Below are 19,510 nucleotides of genomic sequence, written 5' to 3'. Positions count from 1 at the left end.
AGATCTGCATTTGGCAATTTACCTATGGCAGAGTTCATTAGTTTGGGCTTCATTTATAACCAGTTTGTACTTTAATGTTGTTCTCTGTATCTAATGTGAATCACTTCAAAGTAAGAGATGACTGAAAGCATCACATTTAAAACCTGGTATGCAATAAGATGCCTATCTTGTGAAGAATTCAAAGCCTAACCCATTTAAACAGTACAGTGTAAGAGTAAAGAAACACACACACACACCCCTCCTTACCCTTTCCTTCAACTTGAGGCATCAACAAGACATGACAATGGAAAACCAGTAACATCTGAAGCCGTACGTGGAATTCTCCCAGTGAGGATCCCTCTATAAATGCTTGTAATGTGCTGACCAGCAACATCAGGGTCATCTGCTTATCATCTTTAAAGATTCAAAGAAGAAAACATATGCACCTGCAACCACCACTTCATATTTGTAACATGCATGCAATCTACTATGGGACACACTGGGGCACAGCAGGAAAAGAGAGACCATAATTAAAGTGAAACTCTGAAGCATAGGTAAATTCCCAGCTGATATAAAAACAGCTCACTCGGGGTATGTGTTAAACGCACTCAAAACAGATTATGAAACTGAATTATAAGGTGCTTGTTTTAAGTAGGAAATGAAACACTTTTAACTCAAGCAGGTCAACTAGTACCCAAGAAAAAACATCTTCATTTTTGCCTGTCTCTTGGATATAGAGCATAAGGAAACCTTATGACCAGCTCTCTAGACTCTGAACAAATCATGTAAACCTCTCAGAAATACCATGAAGTCCAATGATGCATCCCATGTAAAAGGAGTGGTGCGAGGAGACAAGGGAACAGGTAAATCCCACATCTGCAGCACTCTACAATTAGCCTGCAACTTCTAAATATGCAGGGAATTTATGGACAGTTGTTACCTTCCTGCTCCTCTGTTTGTTCCTGCATGTGCTTCTCAAGCATCTGGTAGATGGAGAACCAGTGCTTGGTGGATTTCTCAGTATGGCGCTTCATGGTATTATCCAAACTCATAGACCAGCAGCTGAAACATGAGAGAAGAAGCCAAGCAGGCATTTAAGGAAACCCATTTGAAAGATCTGAAACCACAGAAGCAAAAGCTAAACATTTGCTATTCTCTCCTTCCAAGTGGAGATGGAGAAGCTACCTAGTTTGTCGCCTCAGGAATGTATGCCATTGTCTCTACTGAAGTTATTTTATTTTTTTAATTTTATTTTTTTAATGTCTATTTTTGAGAGAGAGAGACAGAGAGCGAGTGGGAGACAGAGACAGAATCTGAAGCCGGCTCCAGGATATGAGCTGTCAGCACAGAGCCTGATGTGGGGGCTCGAACCCACGAGCTGTGAGATCATGACCTGAGCTGAGGTTGGACACCTAACTGACTGAGACACCCAGGTGTCCCTCTACTGAGGTCATTTTAAATGCCCTATTTGTTTTTTAAGTAGGCTCCATGCCCAATGTGGGGCTTGAACTCACGGCCCTGAGATCAAGAGTCAGATGCTCTACTGACTGGGCCAGCCAGGCACCCCTAATGCCCTGCTGTTTAACTCTGTGATTAATAACTGAAAAGTACATTCTCTATCTTACTACAGAAACCCTGCAGAAGCAAACTATCAAAAGATGAATGTCCCTACAGCACAAGTTCAGGAGGGGAAGGGAAGTGACAGATTATCACTTACTTCAGTTCCAGTTTACGCCAACGAATGATCGTCTGACTGACTAAATCGAGATGTTTCCGCAGAGACAGAGCTCGACTTGCATTCTCCTCCCAATCCTAAAAAACAAAGATAAAATTTACTGCTGGGCTCTTAAATAACTCTTGTGCTGATTTATCAATAGCAATGAGTGTACACCCAGTGTATCTAGCTTCAAGTTGTTTCTAGTCACCTGACAGAATCAAGCAGAGCTGAGTTTAGAGGCAGGCAAAAAGTAAAGGATTTGGGAACCTGAGTGTGAATGCCTATTGCTAGACACGTGACCCCCTCCGAAGTGCAGAGCCCTAACGTGATCGTCAGGGAAGCACCAGATAGTTCAGAGGCTGTGAAAGGACTGAGGGGATGGGACATGCAGGCACGTAGCTGGTCTGGAGGCCCACCTGGGAGCCCTGGAAGAGAGAGACTGCAGTACCAGTGGATGCTGTGTCCTACCCTTGAAAACAGGTGACACAGGCCCCTCACGTGCCCCATAAGATAATGGCTTCACCTGTAATGATCTGACCCCATGCCAGAAAAACAAAGAGGCTTATTCTTCTCCAACCCAAACTATAACTTTCTGTCCCTCTGGCAATAATGTTGCCCCAAGATCATTTTTTTCAATTGATTACAAACTAAAATGAGGAAGCGAGAGAGAGAATTATCTTACCTGTGCCTTTGCTAGAAGGATCTCTAAGCCATTCAGCAACTTTGAGATAGGACTGGAAAGTGGGAAACTACGAATTCTGTCTATTACAACCAGCAGCTGCAGGAAAGAAAAAGAAAACGAAGAAAAGATCTAGGCATCTCTGTGGGAATACAATCACTCAAAGTCACAGGCCACTGAAAAGAGGCCTGATGAAAGTTTTATGCAAAGTCTCTACTTCACAAGCCCCTGTGAAAGCCACAGAGGCTTTCTAGGGCTGTGGATCAAAGATAAACACTTTATCTGCTGCATTACTCTGGAAAGAAGATGGACTTTGATATGATACTCTTTTTTTTTTCTTTTTTTAAAGTTTATTTACTTATTTTTTTAGTAATCTCTACAGCCAATGTGGGGCTTGAACTCATGACCCTGAAATCAAGAGTCACATTCTCTCTCAACTGAACCAGCCAGATGCCCCCAAAATAATAACTCTTAACCACTCTCCGCTGTTAAGAGTTACTAAAAAACTGGTTGAAGACCACAGAGTGAGGTCTGCGTTAAAACTGCCAATCTTGAAAAAGCCAGGCCTTTGCTAATGTGCGTATGTGTCTGAATAAAGAGGGCAATAATACAGCAGCATTTTAACATGTCGACAGCAAACTCTGACCAACAAATTAGCAGAATCCCAAACATCATTTATGTAACAGCAGTACAAACTGGTATGTCCATCCTGAAGTGAGTAGTGTCTCACTCAAGTGGGATTCTGTAAACCTTTGTTTATATACTGAAATGTGCACATGACTGCCCTGGGAGATGGCAGAGACCACACCCTCAGTGTTCCCTCCTCACGGGCTGCCCTACCTGCTCAAGGGCTGGGTGTTCCGGCCAATCCTGCAGCAGCTGACTGACAGCCTCTGAGAAACCCTGAAGCACAGGTTGACAATGCCTTGCTTCTGGGACATTGGGGTGCTGGTAGAAGTCATAGGGCCCATCAGGCTTCACTATCAGATCTGAGGCTGCCTCACCAAAGAGAGTGTTATGGGAGAGGGTACAGGCCAAAAGTTGGCTGCCCAGGAGTTGGTCATTCAGTTCAGCTCCTGTGAAGTTAACATCAGTACAGTCAGTGCACTTAGTAGGTTGAGCCATCAGGTTACAAAGATGTCAAACACATGCTCAGAAACAATAACTACTAGAACTAATGAAGCAGATTACGTCACAGTGCCAATCATGCCCAAAGCAACATAAGCCTAGAGGAGTAGGACCCTAGTATCATAGTAGTATCACCAAAATCTGCCAAGTTTCTCAGACATACAGAGGAACTCAGACACTGCCTGGTTGTTATTAAAAGAGTACAGAGTCTGGTTTGATGGATTCAAATTCCTGGCTTTTATAGCTGTCTTGGTAGACAGAAATGAAAATTAAAGCTTCCTGCCTAATATCAAGGAGTAACTAATGAGGTCATACAGGAAACTGAACCAAACAATATTCTGTAAGCTTAATTTCTGAGTTCCCAGGTTTCTCCCAATAATAAATGATGGGAAAAGCACTAAAGCTATTACAGGCAAATTAGAAATAATACTGAGGAACAAAACTATTTAAACTAAGTCCATATCCTTGTTTTTTAAATCCCTTCCTCCCAAAGTATTCAAATGATAAAAATCCCTTATGCAGAATTTTAAATCAAGTTTTTTGAAGTAGCTGGAGTCTCTTAAGCTAAGGAAACTCCCTCGATAAGGAATTTAGCAAAAAAATAGGGAGGTGATGACTTTAATTGTTCCCTAAGTAGTAATTACATTTATTTGTCCTCGTTTCCTAAGAGTATAACAAAAATAAATTGTCATACCCATCAGAGGGTAGAACTGTGTCACAAGAGATGCCCCAGTTTGATAGCAGGATAGAAACAGGCCAAGGTAATGCTTTGTCTCATGTGGTGGCAAAGTCTGCTGGTACCAGAGTGACCGAGCAAAGCTGAGGCACAGCTGCTGATGAATGAGCATCACAGCTTGCATTGAGCTCTGGGAGAGGAGGCCAGGATCTGAAGCTGCTCCCTCTTCTTGCCCATCTGAAGTTCCCTTCTTCTCTTCCAGTGTTGGTTCTAACAAAATATCTGCAAAATCCTGCCAATAACATTAGAGCAATTGAACTTCTAAAAATCAGAATCCAGTTCTACTCAAAAAGGAAGGAGGAAAGATGTTGTGTGAACACTCAAGAAAACGAAGTAGTGACTTACATATAGATGTAGTAAAAAGACTGATTATAAAACCATTCAAAGGTAACACGGGTGGCATCAAGGGAATTCATTCCCAAACAAACCCTGTTACCACCACCCGACCTTTTCATGCAGTGGGAACTGCTTTCTGAACTCCCGCTCTTCCTCCTCCTCCTCACTCAGGGCAGTCCTGGAGTTCCTGCTCCTGTATCTGTACAAGCTGTTTTCCTGCTCAGCCTTCTCTTGGGCTATGCGTTCCTGTTCATCCCACTCATTGATAATTTCCTGAAAAGTCACAATATTAGAAAGTAATTTATTTGCTTTTGCTGAAGTACTTAAACAAAGTAAGACTTGCTATCTGTTGTTGGTTTGTTTTGTTTTGTTTAAGAGAGACAGGGGTGGGGGGTGAGGGGGTGAGGAGAGGGTATCCCAAGCAGGCTCCACACTCAGCTTGGAGCCTGATGCATGACTCTGGGATCATGACCTGAGCTGAAATCAAGAGTCAGACACTCAACCAACTGAGCCACGCAGATGCCCCAAGATTGGCTATCTTTTAATTTCTCATGAAAATAAAAGTACTATGGTTCAAAAAGAAGTAAATGCCCACATCCAAGAAACTACATTTTAGGTATAGAGAGGAAATGAACTTTGTTTTCAAACTGTGTATCTGCAGCAACCCATTTTCCAAAGCACCCCCTTAGTGTAGTGCTACAATTTCACAGGTGTAAAAACTTGCTACAGTACAGCTAATGCCATTGGAAGTTCCTGTCAGGAGCTAGTAGTGTTTTGTACTAAGGACAGGCTCTGCATAGACAATGTGGGGGTTGTAATTCAGACTATACTTGGCTAACAACTCAAGCAGCTGGCCCAAGGGTTTGGGAAAGGGAAACCTGGGCTGGGGGCAAGGTGGTTGAGGGGAACCATCAGGAAAACTGGGCTATGCCTTATCAGACACTTCTTAAATTCCCTAGTACCTCTAAGATTTTAGATCCTTAAGTTGGCAAAAACTGTAAGTTAAAGAAACCATGCAGTATTGATGAGAACTGAGGAAATGAGCACCCATCAATCAGGAAGATAATTTGTGTTAAAAACCTAAGCAATTCTGCTTTCCAGAATTTGTACCCAAAGACCTAGGTATAAGACTATTTATGGTAATGCTGGTGTTTTCCAAGACAATAAAAAGACTACATACAAAACAAATGTTCAATGATAAGAAATTATTTAAGTATCTTCGAGCATATCCATACAATAGAAAACTGGGCAGCCGTTCAACATGATGCAGCTGAAGAATAGCATAATTATGGAAGAAAATAATCACTAAATGCTGTTAGGTTTTTTAAAGCAAAGTATAAAACAGAATGAACTTTAGTAGTGGTTTACAGAACTCTAGTGATTTAAGGACCAGTCTCAGAGACCAGGGAGGGAACAGAATTGTTCTCAACTAAAGCAGCTCTTTTATCTACTACATATTGGGAAACTATTCTAAGATTTTTATTTTTAAAAGAGTTCTACTGCTAAAGGGGCACCCGGGTGGCATTCAACTTTTGATTTTGGCTCAGGTCATGATCTCATGGTTCATGAGATCAAGCCCCAAGATGGGCTCTGCACTGACAGCATGGAGCCTGCTTGGGATTCTCTCTCTCCCTTTTTCTCTGCTCCCCCCTGCTGCCCCTCCCCCCACAGACCCCACTCACACACAAGCAAACACATACGCTCTCTCTCTCAAAATAAACTTAAAAAAAAACAAGCCTAGAATGGGATGCACCAATATGTTAACAGTTTATACAGCTTTAAATGGTAAAATTTAGTGGGTTTTGTTTATATTTATTCTTTTAATTGTATAAGTTAAAAACAAATTGCTTTCGCTGGGGAAAAAAAGTTATTTTCTTAATAAAGGTTGATACTATTACATGGCAAAACTCACCATAAATAAAATCAAAAGACAACAAAATAGGAGAAAATATTTCCAGTGTGTATCACAGATAAAGAGCTAATATCACTAGTTTTTTCTAATGTCTTAAAAATTGAGGGACAAATACCCCCAAAACTAATGGCTGAATAGGAGAAAGAAAGGAACAGACACCAGATCCCACTGCCCAACCACATGGTCTCTATCTACACAGGGTACTGCCAGTGTCCTCCAGCTCCCTTTAGGAGAAGGTCAGTGCTGCCCCCTAGAAATAGGCTTACCTGGCACACGTGTCTGAAGAGCTGCAGGGCCCTCTGGTCCAGCTCTCCTTTGCACAGCACATGGGAACGCAGGTAAAGGAGGGCATTCATCAGCAGCTGCTCTCGGGTAGGACAAGGTCTCTGGCCCTTGCCTTCCAGCTCCTTTCCTCCTGAGCGCTTGAGGATCAACTTCCCAAGGCCTCGAAGAACCTCCTCTGACTTCACTGAGCATAAGGCGTCTGCATGAGCATAGTAAGTGGGGAAGGTGGGGCCCACCGATGGAAAAGCCAACAGGGATGTGGCCAGGGCACCCAGCCTGTCTGCACAGACCACACTGCCATGGAATGAAGCGTAGACCTCAGATGCCACCAGCCTCATGCCATGCTGCAACTGCAAGATGGATGCCTGCAGTGGGGCCACAGAATCTGGATAGAGGGCATACTCCTCGGCTAACCGCTTCCTGAACTGGTGGTGTGACTGCTGCCAGGAAGCCTCCTCCTTCAGAAGGTTTTGGGCCACCTGGGCAGACCGAGGCCCATCCATGTGGAGAGCCTGCAGGAGCTGTGTGAGCAGATCCTGAACAGCAGGGGCCTTGGCAATGCTGGTGACATAGTGGTGGATTTCCTGCACCAATGACTCATAGGCAGGCACCTGGGGTCTGAAGGCCTGCTTCTTCGACAGGCTGCAGATTAAGTTCTCCAGATGATCTATTCTTTGGCGAAGTAATCTAAAGGCAAATTATCACAATATGCAAATTCTGTCAGAGACTCAGCCCTTAGCTAGGAAAACAGAATGAAGACATATCAGCTTCTAAGGAATAACATGAAGAAAATACTGACAATTATAATGTAAATGGAGAATACAGAAAAAGCATTTATCACATGCCTCACATGGTGTTACTACTCACTGAAGTAGTTGTATTACCCTACTCTTACAGACCTCTTAGGCTTTTTTTTTTTTTTAACATTTATTTATTTTCAAGAGATACAGAGAGACAGAGTGTGAGTGGGGGAGGGGCAGAGAGAGAGGGAGATACAGAATCCAAAGCAGGCTTCAGGCTCTGAGCTGTCAGCACAGAGCCCGACGCGGGGCTTGAACCCACCAACAGAGAGATCATCACCTGAGCTGAAGTAAGATGCTTAACTGACTGAGCCATTCAGGCACCCCAGACCTCTTAGGCTTAAAGACATTAAGTGATCTCTTCAAAGTCTAAAGCCAAAGGACAGGGACAGGACTGGAGCTCAGACCTGCTACATTATACAATATTTACTAAGACAACAAACGCACACAGTGCACATTATCACATCTAACTTCTGTCATGTTGAGAATAAATTCTGGTTTCAACCCTCCTGGCCTCATGAGAATCTGCCCTTCCTTTCAGAGTATTAACTTTTCCTGACAGTAACAATGGCTTTAGCATCTAATCGCCAATGTAGTTCAGAGATCTGTATCATCACCTCAAACACTGCAATTACACTGTGAAGGTCAACCTCAAAAAAAAAAAAAATTTTTTTTTAAGAGTCAATAAACCATCAACACAATAACTCTGCTGTTACCTGATGTGAGGATGACAGTAACTGAGAATGACTTCATCTTCCAGGTCTCTTCCAGTGTGTAGCTGGGATGAGAGGTTTCGGGTCTTCCACTCACACTGCAGCTGGTGTAACTAACAGAAAGGGAAGAAGCTGGTCTGCTGTGCTCAGCTGTGCCCACATCCAAGAGGACAGTGCCCTGGGGAAGGGTAGAGCAACTGGATAGAAGGAACCTGGGCTCCTGAATGATCCAAGAGCAAGGGATTCTGTTCCATTAACTTGGACCACTTCATCTCAGAGCTGTTAGGTGAAGGAAACTATCTTGTTTATACCACTGAATTCATGAGATTCTGCTCTTACAGTTTTACCAACTCATATACTACTTCCATATTTTGAAGAAGAAAAATCTTATCACTATCTTTATGTATTCAGTTCCTGAATTTGCTTACAAGTTCAAATATCAAGGGATACCACATAATCTAAATCTACTTGATCCTTGAACTTTAGATAAGGAACACCAAAAGTTCAAAACCTGAGGAATACTATACCACATCTAAAGAAATTATCCAAGTCCAAATATTCAAAACTTAGTTCAGGTAGAGGGAGTCTGGACAGGAGAGATACATCAGAGGCTTAGGAAGGGCCACTCCAAATGCCTAAGCTTACTTAGAGGAATTCTCAAAGAGGAAAATGTAGTCTTTAGAACACACTCCCGGGAAGTCATAGGGCAGCTTATGCAAAATCACCCTGTTGATGTTCTGAGCATCCAAAAGGGAATAAAAGGAGTAATATACTAAGCAAGTCCACCCAGTCAGGGATGGAGCCCATGCTCCAAACTCTCATCCCTCCATACCTCTTCCTTAGCGTACTTGAGCTTGTATTCCCTCTTCACTGCGGGGTCAAAGCGGGCCTGCGGAAGCCATGTCTGAATCTGGAGCAAGCCAAGGCTCACCCACAGGCTCCCACGCCGTGCTGGCTCGGGCAGGTCCCGCTTACCATCCCCTTCCCCAAACAAGTGGCGCAGGGAGGTAAGCAAGAGGCATAGCAGCTCTTTGGGCAGGGCCTCCTGCCCAGCCATGTCCCCAAGAGTCTGGCCCACATGCTGGAAGGTCTGCTTGTCCCCGAGCAGCAGCTGCTCACAGTTTTGCATGTATTCCTGCCGCCGGGATTCAGGGAGCAGCTCTGCCAAACCCGCCAAGTGCCGGCACAGCACAAGTCTCTGGAGCTGGGAATCCGTGTATCTGTAGGAACAAGGAGCCACTTAAGGGCTTGCACTACATCAAACGGCATTCCTTTCTCACACTATCATTCTTTTAGAAAATGACACAGCAGACTGCACTGCCAATACTTAGAGGTGAATTTCTCTTCTCAAGTAATCTTATATGCTTTTCTAAGTACCACTCTCTTGATCACAAGAAGATTAAAAGTGACAGAGGCACTGCCCAGCTTATGATAGCCTGTAATGGGCTAAAAATCTGCTGCTGATCCAGCCAAAAAATACACTTGCTTTCACCCACCAAAACTAGCCACTACAGATGAAGTTCAGACAGACTGAGGTTCTCTCTACACACTCTATAGAAAAGATGGAGCTTTATAGTCTACCCAGGGGGCGAGAATACCTGAACTCTGCGACTGAAGGCACAGCCATATTGGTCCAAAGCACCAAGCTGATATCCCGGAGCTGCTGGGCTCTCTCAACCCACTCTCCCAGGGTGACGTGTGAGGAGGACAGGATGGGGAGGCCGCTCACATCCCAGGGACTTGCTCTGCAGCTGCTGGTCAATACTTCAAAGCAGCACTTGGAGAAGATGGCTCTACTGAGACTGCCAGGGCCCTAATGGAGACGAGTCATGTATCTTTTAGAAGATAAGCAAATGGATTTCAACAAGCAGCACTGAGCACTTCCAAGAGAAGAAAGAGAGTAAGAAAAGGAGGTTCAGGTTGCTAGGACCAGGTAAGCCTCAAACAAAGGATAGAATGGGGTCAGGTGTTAGTAGGCTTTAAAGAAATATAGACTCCATTCTCAACAAATGAGGAACAATGGGTGCTTTAGTAATGCAAGAAAATCTTTCCAACCTGGGCATGAGGAAGACTATTTTTACAACAGAGCTACAGGCATACTGCAGGGAGACTTGGAGGCAAGGAAAAGAGTTAGAAGACAACTGCAAGAGCCAGGGACAAAGTCTGTCAAACCTGTGCTCCTTGGACTATTTACCTGGGACATTGTAATTGCTGTCCACAGCAAATGATAAGGTGGTTAAACAGAAAATGGGAAACACTGTATACTCTACAACCCTTGAGAATCCATAAGATATATCACTAAAGGCTTTGAGAAATGTTTTACAATAAAGAAATCAATTTTGAGGGGCGCCCGACTGGGCTAAGTTGGAAGAGCATGCGACTCTTAATCTCAGGGTCGTGAGTTCAAGCTCCATGTCGGGCATAGAGATTACTAAAAATAATAATAATTTTTTAAAAATCAATTTTGACAGAGCAAGGGAATAGAAGAGTCTGAAACAAATCCATGAACATCTATAGGAATAAAGTATGATAAAGGTGGCATTTCAAATCAGAGTGGAAAGGATGAATTAGTCAAACGTGGTGTTGTTATGCTGCTTTTGGAAACGCTATTTGTATAGAATAAAAAAAAATTGTATACCTGCCTCACAAAACAAGATATCGAGATGTAACTGAGGACTTAAATATAAAACAAATACACAAGAAAATAATGGGCAAATGGTTTTTAATTCTAGGGATAATGAAGACTTTTTTTTAAAGCATGACATCAAAGCCAGAAAAAAGAAAGGGACTACAATATTTGAAGAGAAAACATTATAAAACTTGAGAGACAAGAGAACACTAGAAATATATTTCCAACCTTATGGTAGATAAAGGTTTAATATACATACCATGTAAAAAGATCTTCAATAAGAAAATGGCGATAAACTCAATTTTTTTAACAAAATAAGTAATAAACATGACTGAAAACTTCAAAGAAAATATACGTGTGTAAAGATGTCTGATCTCAAAAATAATCACAGGAGTACAAATTCAAATGATATTTTTTAAATTGAATAATTGGTAATAATTAAAAATGTTGCTAACACCTAGTGTGCCAAAGACATAAGAAACAGGTTCTTATAAACATACAAATAAGTAAAACTGTGCTCTAGTCCTAAGTTCTCCTGTGGTCATCCAGAACTTCGTGACCTCCCTCTTTACGAGCTCCTAGCATGTTTAAAAAAGTAAAAAACACACCCTAATGTTTATGGCAGCATTATCAACAATAGCCAAATATTGGAAAGAGCCCAAACGTCCACTGACTGATGAATGGATAAAGATGTGGGGGGTGTGTGTGTGTGTGTGTGTGTGTGTGTGTGTACACCTACATACACATACCCATGCACACAATGGAATATTACTCGGCCATAAAAAAGAATGAAATCTTGTCATTTGCAATGACATTGATGGAGCCAGACAATATTATGCGAAGCAAAATAAGTCAGAGAGAGACAAATACCATATGATTTCACTCATATGTGAAATTCAAGGAACAAAACAAATGAACATGGATGGGGTGTGTATGAAAAAGAGAGTTAAATCAAGAAACAGATTCTAGAGAACAAACTGAAGGTTGCTGGAGGGGTTAGGGGGGTGGGGAGAAGAGGGGCATTTTCTGTGAGGAGCACTGGGTGCGATATGCAAGTGATGAATCACTAAATTCGACACCTGAAACTAATATAATATTACACTGAATGTTAACTAACTGGAATCCAAATAAAAACCCGGAAAGAAAAAAAAAAAAAAAGTAAAAACAAAAACCACCTGCCCAGACATTCTCAGAATAGCCATGAATCTCTTTAACTATGCAGACATTCTAACCAGTGATTAAATTCCAGTTCTTGTAACATATCCACAGAAATACTAAGAGAAAGAGACAAAGATTTATGCAAGAGTAGTTGATGCAGTTATGCTTGTTATAGGAAGGAGGAAATAAAGGCAAGAAACCTCAACATTTATGAATAAGCAAGTGATCAAATAAATTCCAGCAACTAGAACAATGGAATACCTTAAAAAGAATAAGCTGGAATGATATGTTTCCATGACATATTATGTGAACAGAGAAAGTGATCTTATTTTTGTTTATGTATACATTTAATGCAAAATACATGTAAACAAGAAGCAAAGAGGAGTTATTTCTGCAGAATTCTGATATATATACAGAGAGAGAGAGAAAGAGAGGGAGAGGGTGAGGGAGGGAGAAGAGGGAGACAGAGAAAGTGAGAGCACACATGAGCACTGACCCTTGAACAACGCAGGGGTTAGGGGTACTAACCCCCTCCCATACAATAAAAAAATCCATGTATTTAACAGTTAACTCCCCCAAACTTAACCATGTACATTACAGTAGAACAAGACACCACAGGTCTTCTCATTCTCACCCAAAGTTAGCAAAGCTGGATCCTAGAGTGACGTTCACTACTTGCTTCTCTACCCAAGAGTGCAGAATCTCCTTCCAAGTACAGTCCAGAGAAAGGCAAAGAACCACAGACAGCACCCACCCTGCTGTCCCCTCTGCCACCAAGAATCCTGCCTAGTACTTATCCTGCACTGATGTTTTCCTGAATTCCTTATCCCAGGAGGGAGGCAGGTTCTCATTCTGTGGTCCTGGGCCAACTCTGGCCAGTGACTGGCCCTGCCAACCCCCCCCACCTCTGCCCTGCCTGGCTCCTTCACACCTCTCTCAGTTCAATACCATAGGTAGTGGGATAAGGAGTGCCAGAATCAGGTGATAGCCCTGTTGTTACAGCCTTCCTGCATCCTTCCTCCATCTTCCTTTTGCATCTAGTCATTTGGCATCTACCTTACTTTTCAGTCACAATATAAAATACATATTTATCAGAAAAAAGTCCACGTGTAAGTAATCCCATGCAGTTCAAACCTGGTGTTAAGGGTCAACTGCATATATACATACGTATACACACATACATACACATTTCTGTACTGTTAAAATATTTTGTAACTAGGAAAAATGGTATTTTAATTAGAGAAGAAAATGAAGACCTTTTAAAGGAAACTTTTTTTTTTTTACTTTAATTCATAATTTCCCAAATGATTTAAGACAGAATCTTTCTTTTAAAGGTATACTTCTTAACTTCCTGCAGAAAACAAAATATTGCCATCACTTATTTAGTCACTGCTCTGTCCTAGGAATACATGTTTGTTGCTAGATCAAGAAATTTTTTCCACTATCAAATATTTTTATGACTTTATGCCAACAAACCTTCAATGTGGAGTCCAAAAGGGACTTGGGCATCTCCCTCTGCTGTACACCAGGCAGAGGGCTCCACATTAGCCAGTACTCTGGATTTGTAGTAACAGTACTGCTCCAGAAAGACATAAATGTGGAATTAAATAAGTCAGACCACAAGGAAATAATTTCTTCAGTAGACACCTAGAGATAAATAGATAAGAGCACATTTGAGAAAAATCCATAAATCAAGTTATGAGGTCTCTCTTTTAGAAGACTTATCTAAAATTAACATGGGTTTAAAGATATTAATTCTAATGTTGCTGATTTTCTGCCACCCGGTCATCTTGGTTAAGTCATTTATCCTGTTTATAATTTTATAAAACGGAGATCTGCCTTTAGAAGGTAAATGAGAAAATACAAGTGAATCAAACAATTATAATGTACCAGCAAAACAGATAAATGAATAAAACATCATTAGAATATTAAGTAATGAACGGCACTTGGGTGGCTCAGTCGGTTGAGCATCTGACTCTTGACTTCGGCTCAGGTAATGATCTCACAGTTCGTGGGTTCAAGCTTTCAATGAACCCACCTCAAGCACTGACAGTGCGAAGCCTGCTTGGGATTCTCTACCTCCCTCTCTGCCCCTATCCTGCTCTTTCTGTCTCTCTCTCAAAATAAACATTAAGTAATGAAGTTGACTATAGTTTGTCACCATTCATATTCAATAGCTATTCTTGGAGGAGAGAGTAAAACACTCTCATGATATATTTTTACATAAACAATAAAAAATAAATATTTTAGCCTCATTTAATGGAAACCAAATAGAATGATTCTGTGATAAGAGGTGAGAAATACCCAGGTAATTACTGCAAATGACATTCAAAATTTTCTCTTTCGAAAGTTAATTCAGATAAGACTAGAGTTTACAACATGGGATTGCAAAATTTTTATTTTATTTTATTTATTTTTTAAACTTTTTTTTAAAAAACCTTTACTTATTTTTGAGAGAGAGAGAGACACAGCGTGAGCAGGGGAGGAACAGAGAGAGGAGACACAGAATCCAAAGCAGCCTCCAGGCTCCAAGCTGTCAGCACAGAGCCCGACGCAGGGCTTGAACCCACGAACTGCGAGATCATCACCTGACCTGAGCCGAAGTCAGACACTTAGCCACTCAGGCACCCCGGGATTGCAAAATTAAATAAATAAACCATTCTGCAACCAGTCTGCCACAGAAAGTCTAATTGGCTTATAGTATAAAGAAGGCTTATTTCCCTTTTTGGTTTTGGTTTTTACCTTCTGATGGTGCAGTAAGTACCAAAAGGCTTGAAGCTCTTGTGGAGCAATTGGTGTGTGCTTAAGACAAAATAGGATGTGAGGACTTCTCTCCTTATCTGTCTGGGGTTGCTGATTTTTGCTGGACCTGTTCCAAAAATAAAGAGAAAGAGAGGATGGACTATTGGCTATCAATAAACTGCTAAAAATCTGTTATGTATGGGAAGATGGAACACACAAAACTTACAGTGCATTTACTGAAACACAAAGAAGCAATTCTGCTGGAAAAATACCTAGTAACTTATAGAGGTGGAGTCAAAACAGGCAAAGAATCTTCAAGAAGTTACAGCTTTCCAAAGTGGCAACTGACTTCCCTCTGTTTCAGTAAGACTATTCCCTTTTAAGACAAGTCTATGCTTTGTTTCACACGTAGCATACGTAGAATAACCTAACAACAACAAAAAAATCTCCCCTGAGGAAAATGGCTTACCTTCTTAGGCAAGCTTGTGTCATAAAATCAGCTGTCACTTTGTACTGCCAAAGCAGAGCCAGGTACTCCATTGCAGGCCACAACTGAACACTCCTGGTGAGTTGGATTAAGGAGGTAAAGTCTGGTTGGAACAGGGAGGAAGCTTCATTGTGCTTTTTCTCCAGAAAACCAAGTGAAATTCCTTTGGCTTTTAGTTCTAAACAGTGAGCATTCACAAGATCCTTCAGCTCATCTGGACAAAAAGACACAAGTGATATTACAGAATAATCGTTAGTATAGGCTCAGATTCCCAACAACTAGTTATGTAACTGTGAGCTTAGCCTGAGCTTGAGTTTTATACCTGTGAAATGATATTATTATTACCTGCACAATTCTAATGACAGAATTAAACAGTATATGTAAAGTTCAGTTCTATGCCTGACGCTTATTTAACGACGGTTATAGTATACAAAAAAAAAAAAAAAGGAAAAGAAAAAAGAAACAGAAAAAAAGAAAATCTATGTGAAAAACTTAAAATTTATTGGCTGCAGAGCAGCAGATACTTTTAGAGCAACTGTTAGCAGGATTAACTCTAAAGCAGATTACCTGGGTTGACATCTTCCAGAATATTAGCTCTGAGGACCAGCCCCCACGCCTGCAAGAGACTTTTCTTTAAAGTCCATTTAGAAGCAACCACTTGGAGACGATTAACATCTTCCCACCATCCGCTTTCCCCAAGGGCAGGCATCCACTCCCTGATGGCAAGTGCTTTGTTAAGTACTTTCAATTGAGAAAAACACTCTACCACCAGCTTGTTCTGAAACAACAAAACCCAGCAGAATCTATTATAGAGGAGAAATGCAGATTTTAGCAGCCTATTCATGTCTCAAAAAATTTTAAATATTTCCACAATTCTAGAAAACATAAGGTTTGTCTATTGTTGCTCTCAGGAGATTTTACACTAATCAAATTAAAACTCTATCCAGACTTAATACTCTCAAGAATAAACAAAAATGTTAACACTTAACAAATCAATTAAGAGTATTCAGCAAACATTTATGAGTCTAGATGAATGGCAGTTCCCATGTTACAGAACTCCAGATTTGAGCATAAGAGCTCAAATCTTTGTGTTTGCTACATGTTTCCAAGTTGTACCTTAAAAGGAAATGGCCGTCCCAGGAACTTTTGCAACTTCTTTACACCAGTGAAGCCGCCAGTTGGGCTCCCCAAGCAATTCTGAATATGTTCTGAGACAGTCTGAACCTCTTTGTAGTATCTGTAAAGAAGGGAAAAGGCGCAGAGGGATGTAAGAAAAGGGGGAAGTGCTGGATAGTAAGAGACATCATTTAACATTTTATATTTGATTTCCATTCACCAAAAGGCCATGGGAATAAGCCAAAATAAAGCAAGAAGAAAGTTTCAATTCCAAACCCTCTTCTCTTTATTATCAGTACTGTAGATATTGAGTTATTACTCCAAATAGGAGTCTTACTTGTCTTCATGGTTCATTAGGAGTTGAGGGATCTGACGGACCAGATGTTTTAAAACCCAGTGCCAATGAAGGGCGAGCAGGGCCAGGCCTGAGGCATCCACTTTTACTGTGTCAGCTATGGTCCAAAACCGGTCCCGCCACCGCAGGGAATCCAAGATCTAAAAACAGAGCAAACCACGCTCACAAACACCTCTCAGTAAGACACAGATTTCAATTGTTAATCAATACTCAACATACACCCATGAAAGGTGTAGCATTCAGTTGAAATATTTTTAGGGACATTAAAGCAGTCAGAGAAGACAAAGATTCTCCTCCCAGGTACTTAAAGTTCAGAACTATTTCCTTAGGGAAAATGGAATTATTGAGTCACATGGTAAGTGTACATATAGTTTTATAAAAAAACTGCCAACTTTTCTTATGAAGCAGCTGCATTCCAACCAGCAGCACAGGTGAATTCCAGTTGTTCTGTTTCCTTGCCAATACTTGCTACTGTTAGTGATTTTAACTTTAGCCATTTTGGTGCATGGCACCTCACTTACATTTCTTTGATAACTAATGATGTTGGAATTTTTGAAGTTCTTACTGGACATTCATGTATCTTCTGAGAAGTATCTATTCAAATTATCTTGCTCATTTAAAAAGTTGGGTGGTGTTATTAGTTTGCTTGTATAATTTATGGTATCTATAATCTAGAATTATACTTCTATGTAATTTACATACAAACAAAATAGAGCCCAATTTTCAAGTTTCTCCCAGTGTTTTCATTTTCTTAAAGGTATCTATTAAAGTTTTTTGGGGAGACTCTTAAATAGGGAGAACAAATTTAGGGTGGGAGCAAGGGAGAAGAAGGAAATACAAAAGAATATGAGGAAAGGCTCAAGGATATTGTACATGTTCATTATCGTGGTAATGGCTTCAAAGGTGTGTACGTGTCAAAACATAAAATCGTTTTGTTTTTATGCTCTTCATGATAGGTCAAATATATGCTCTTCATGATAGGTCAGTTGTATACTCATTAAGCTTTAAAATATGTATATATATTTAAAACTGTTAAGAACTAAATTTCTCAAATAATATTGGACATATAACAACATTGTAGTTTATCTCACCCTTAAGAGTCTTAAACATTTGTCTTGGCACAAAAATTAATATAGATACATTTCCTCACCTCCATGACACTGACATCAGACACCATCCCCTGGGAGGACTGTACCCAAAGCAGGATTAGTGCATCACCAAGTTCAAAAAAAGCAGCAAGATTGACCACAATTTCATGGGGCAGGCTGTGATAGCTCTCTGGATCTTGGAGTTGACATAAATAAGAACATTCCATCAGATTTAAATTCATCTCTAGATATTTGCAAACTCAACAGTAATATGAACTTAACTGCATCTCCAGTACGGTCAATTTTGAAAGGTCACAATTGAAAGCAAATTCTTAGCCTACCATTATGATATTAAACATAACTGATCAGGTATGTACACCTATAGATGTTTATAACCTCTTACTGAAAAATGGAAATTATAGAGCATTAATGCATATTTTATACAAGTACTTCTTTAAATACAAAACAAGATGTGTATATATGTGTGAATGGATGAAGAGCACAGACAGGTGAGAAGATACAAATCAATGTACTATGAACAATAACTGCTTCAAACGCAGACTTCTATCTTTTCAATTAAAAAAAATAAAGGATGAAGAAAGAACCTATAACCAAATACTTAGCAGCATGAACTTTTTGAGCTAACAGATCTAGATTTCAAACTCTAGCTCTGTTACTTGCTAGAGATGTGACCTTGAGCATCTCTGTGCCTCCCTTTTCTCTTTCACAGCATGGGACCTACACCACATAAGGTTGCTATAAAAAGTAAATGAAATCAAAGACATGTAAAAAGCAGTTAGGTGTTACTACTGAATAAGGGGATGTGTTTAAAATCAGTCCAGCAAATCAAAAGGAAATTAGTGAAATGGCAGCAGCTGCTCAAGGTCTCTTCACTTTAGAGACATTATGTGATCAGATGCATTAACTCAAGAATACAAAAAGGAAACCTCTCACCTTTATGGAATTCAAAGGACATTCTCAAAACACTATTTCTTAACTTTATGCCACCAACAGAAACCAAATTTGCTTCAGTAAATACCCGTTTTTCCCGGTCAAGATATATGATTGTCCTGAAATGAGATTTGATAACATAATAAGTAGTATTGGTTATTGGTGAATACTACTTTGCAATCACATCCTCTACCTGCTGAAATCTTAAGAACATCAATCTCCTTCAACCTGCCATTCCTCTCCAGCCCCTGAAAATTCTGGACTAGAGACATGGAGGTGTAGTGATGACAACTGAGTTGGTGGTAGCACGGGGCAGAAGACAGATGGCCTGGAAAAGCTGCACCTAGGAAGACTGCCAGGCCTCACTCTTGCTCTGCCATGATCTGACAAACTGCACTGTGAACTCTTAAAAGTGGCCATTATAAAATTAATCTCTGGTGTTAGAAGTTACCAGGGGAGGAACAAGGGGAGGGGAGACAAGGGGGCCTTTGAGGTGCTAGTTCACATCACATGCATGAGTTCACTTTGTGAAAATTCATCAAAACCAAATATGCTCATTATTAGTAACAGTGTACTTTTCTGTAATGCACATTATACCTCATCATAAAATTATTTTTAAAAACCTATTACATTAACACTGATGGCTAATTAAAACAATACTCTGACTCTTGAGAACAAACAGAGGGTTGCTGGAGGGGT

At 40.6% G+C, this 19,510-nt stretch overlaps 1 protein-coding gene across 1 annotated transcript in view; it reads right to left on the bottom strand.

Annotated features, from left to right (window-relative positions):
* Positions 1–19,510, bottom strand: part of MDN1 (midasin AAA ATPase 1) — a 171,794-nt gene that overhangs the window by 40,613 nt on the left and 111,671 nt on the right. Inside the window, exons 52-70 of the mRNA XM_027057252.2 lie at positions 18,815–18,930; positions 17,923–18,056; positions 16,755–16,912; positions 16,418–16,538; positions 15,869–16,079; positions 15,284–15,515; positions 14,815–14,941; positions 13,549–13,719; positions 9,884–10,098; positions 9,118–9,505; positions 8,289–8,398; positions 6,754–7,459; positions 4,687–4,848; positions 4,198–4,471; positions 3,216–3,451; positions 2,379–2,474; positions 1,697–1,791; positions 920–1,041; positions 247–393 (exon numbers count right to left, since the gene is read on the bottom strand). Of these exons, the coding sequence (XP_026913053.2) occupies positions 247–393; positions 920–1,041; positions 1,697–1,791; positions 2,379–2,474; positions 3,216–3,451; positions 4,198–4,471; positions 4,687–4,848; positions 6,754–7,459; positions 8,289–8,398; positions 9,118–9,505; positions 9,884–10,098; positions 13,549–13,719; positions 14,815–14,941; positions 15,284–15,515; positions 15,869–16,079; positions 16,418–16,538; positions 16,755–16,912; positions 17,923–18,056; positions 18,815–18,930 (3,821 nt within the window). The remainder of the gene's footprint in view (positions 1–246; positions 394–919; positions 1,042–1,696; positions 1,792–2,378; positions 2,475–3,215; positions 3,452–4,197; positions 4,472–4,686; positions 4,849–6,753; positions 7,460–8,288; positions 8,399–9,117; positions 9,506–9,883; positions 10,099–13,548; positions 13,720–14,814; positions 14,942–15,283; positions 15,516–15,868; positions 16,080–16,417; positions 16,539–16,754; positions 16,913–17,922; positions 18,057–18,814; positions 18,931–19,510) is intronic.

The sequence above is a fragment of the Acinonyx jubatus genome, chromosome B2 (assembly GCF_027475565.1).
Source record: "Acinonyx jubatus isolate Ajub_Pintada_27869175 chromosome B2, VMU_Ajub_asm_v1.0, whole genome shotgun sequence".
Taxonomy (NCBI): domain Eukaryota; kingdom Metazoa; phylum Chordata; class Mammalia; order Carnivora; family Felidae; genus Acinonyx; species Acinonyx jubatus.
Note: the sequence above shows the minus strand (reverse complement) of the source record. Positions and strands in the feature narration are given on the sequence as shown.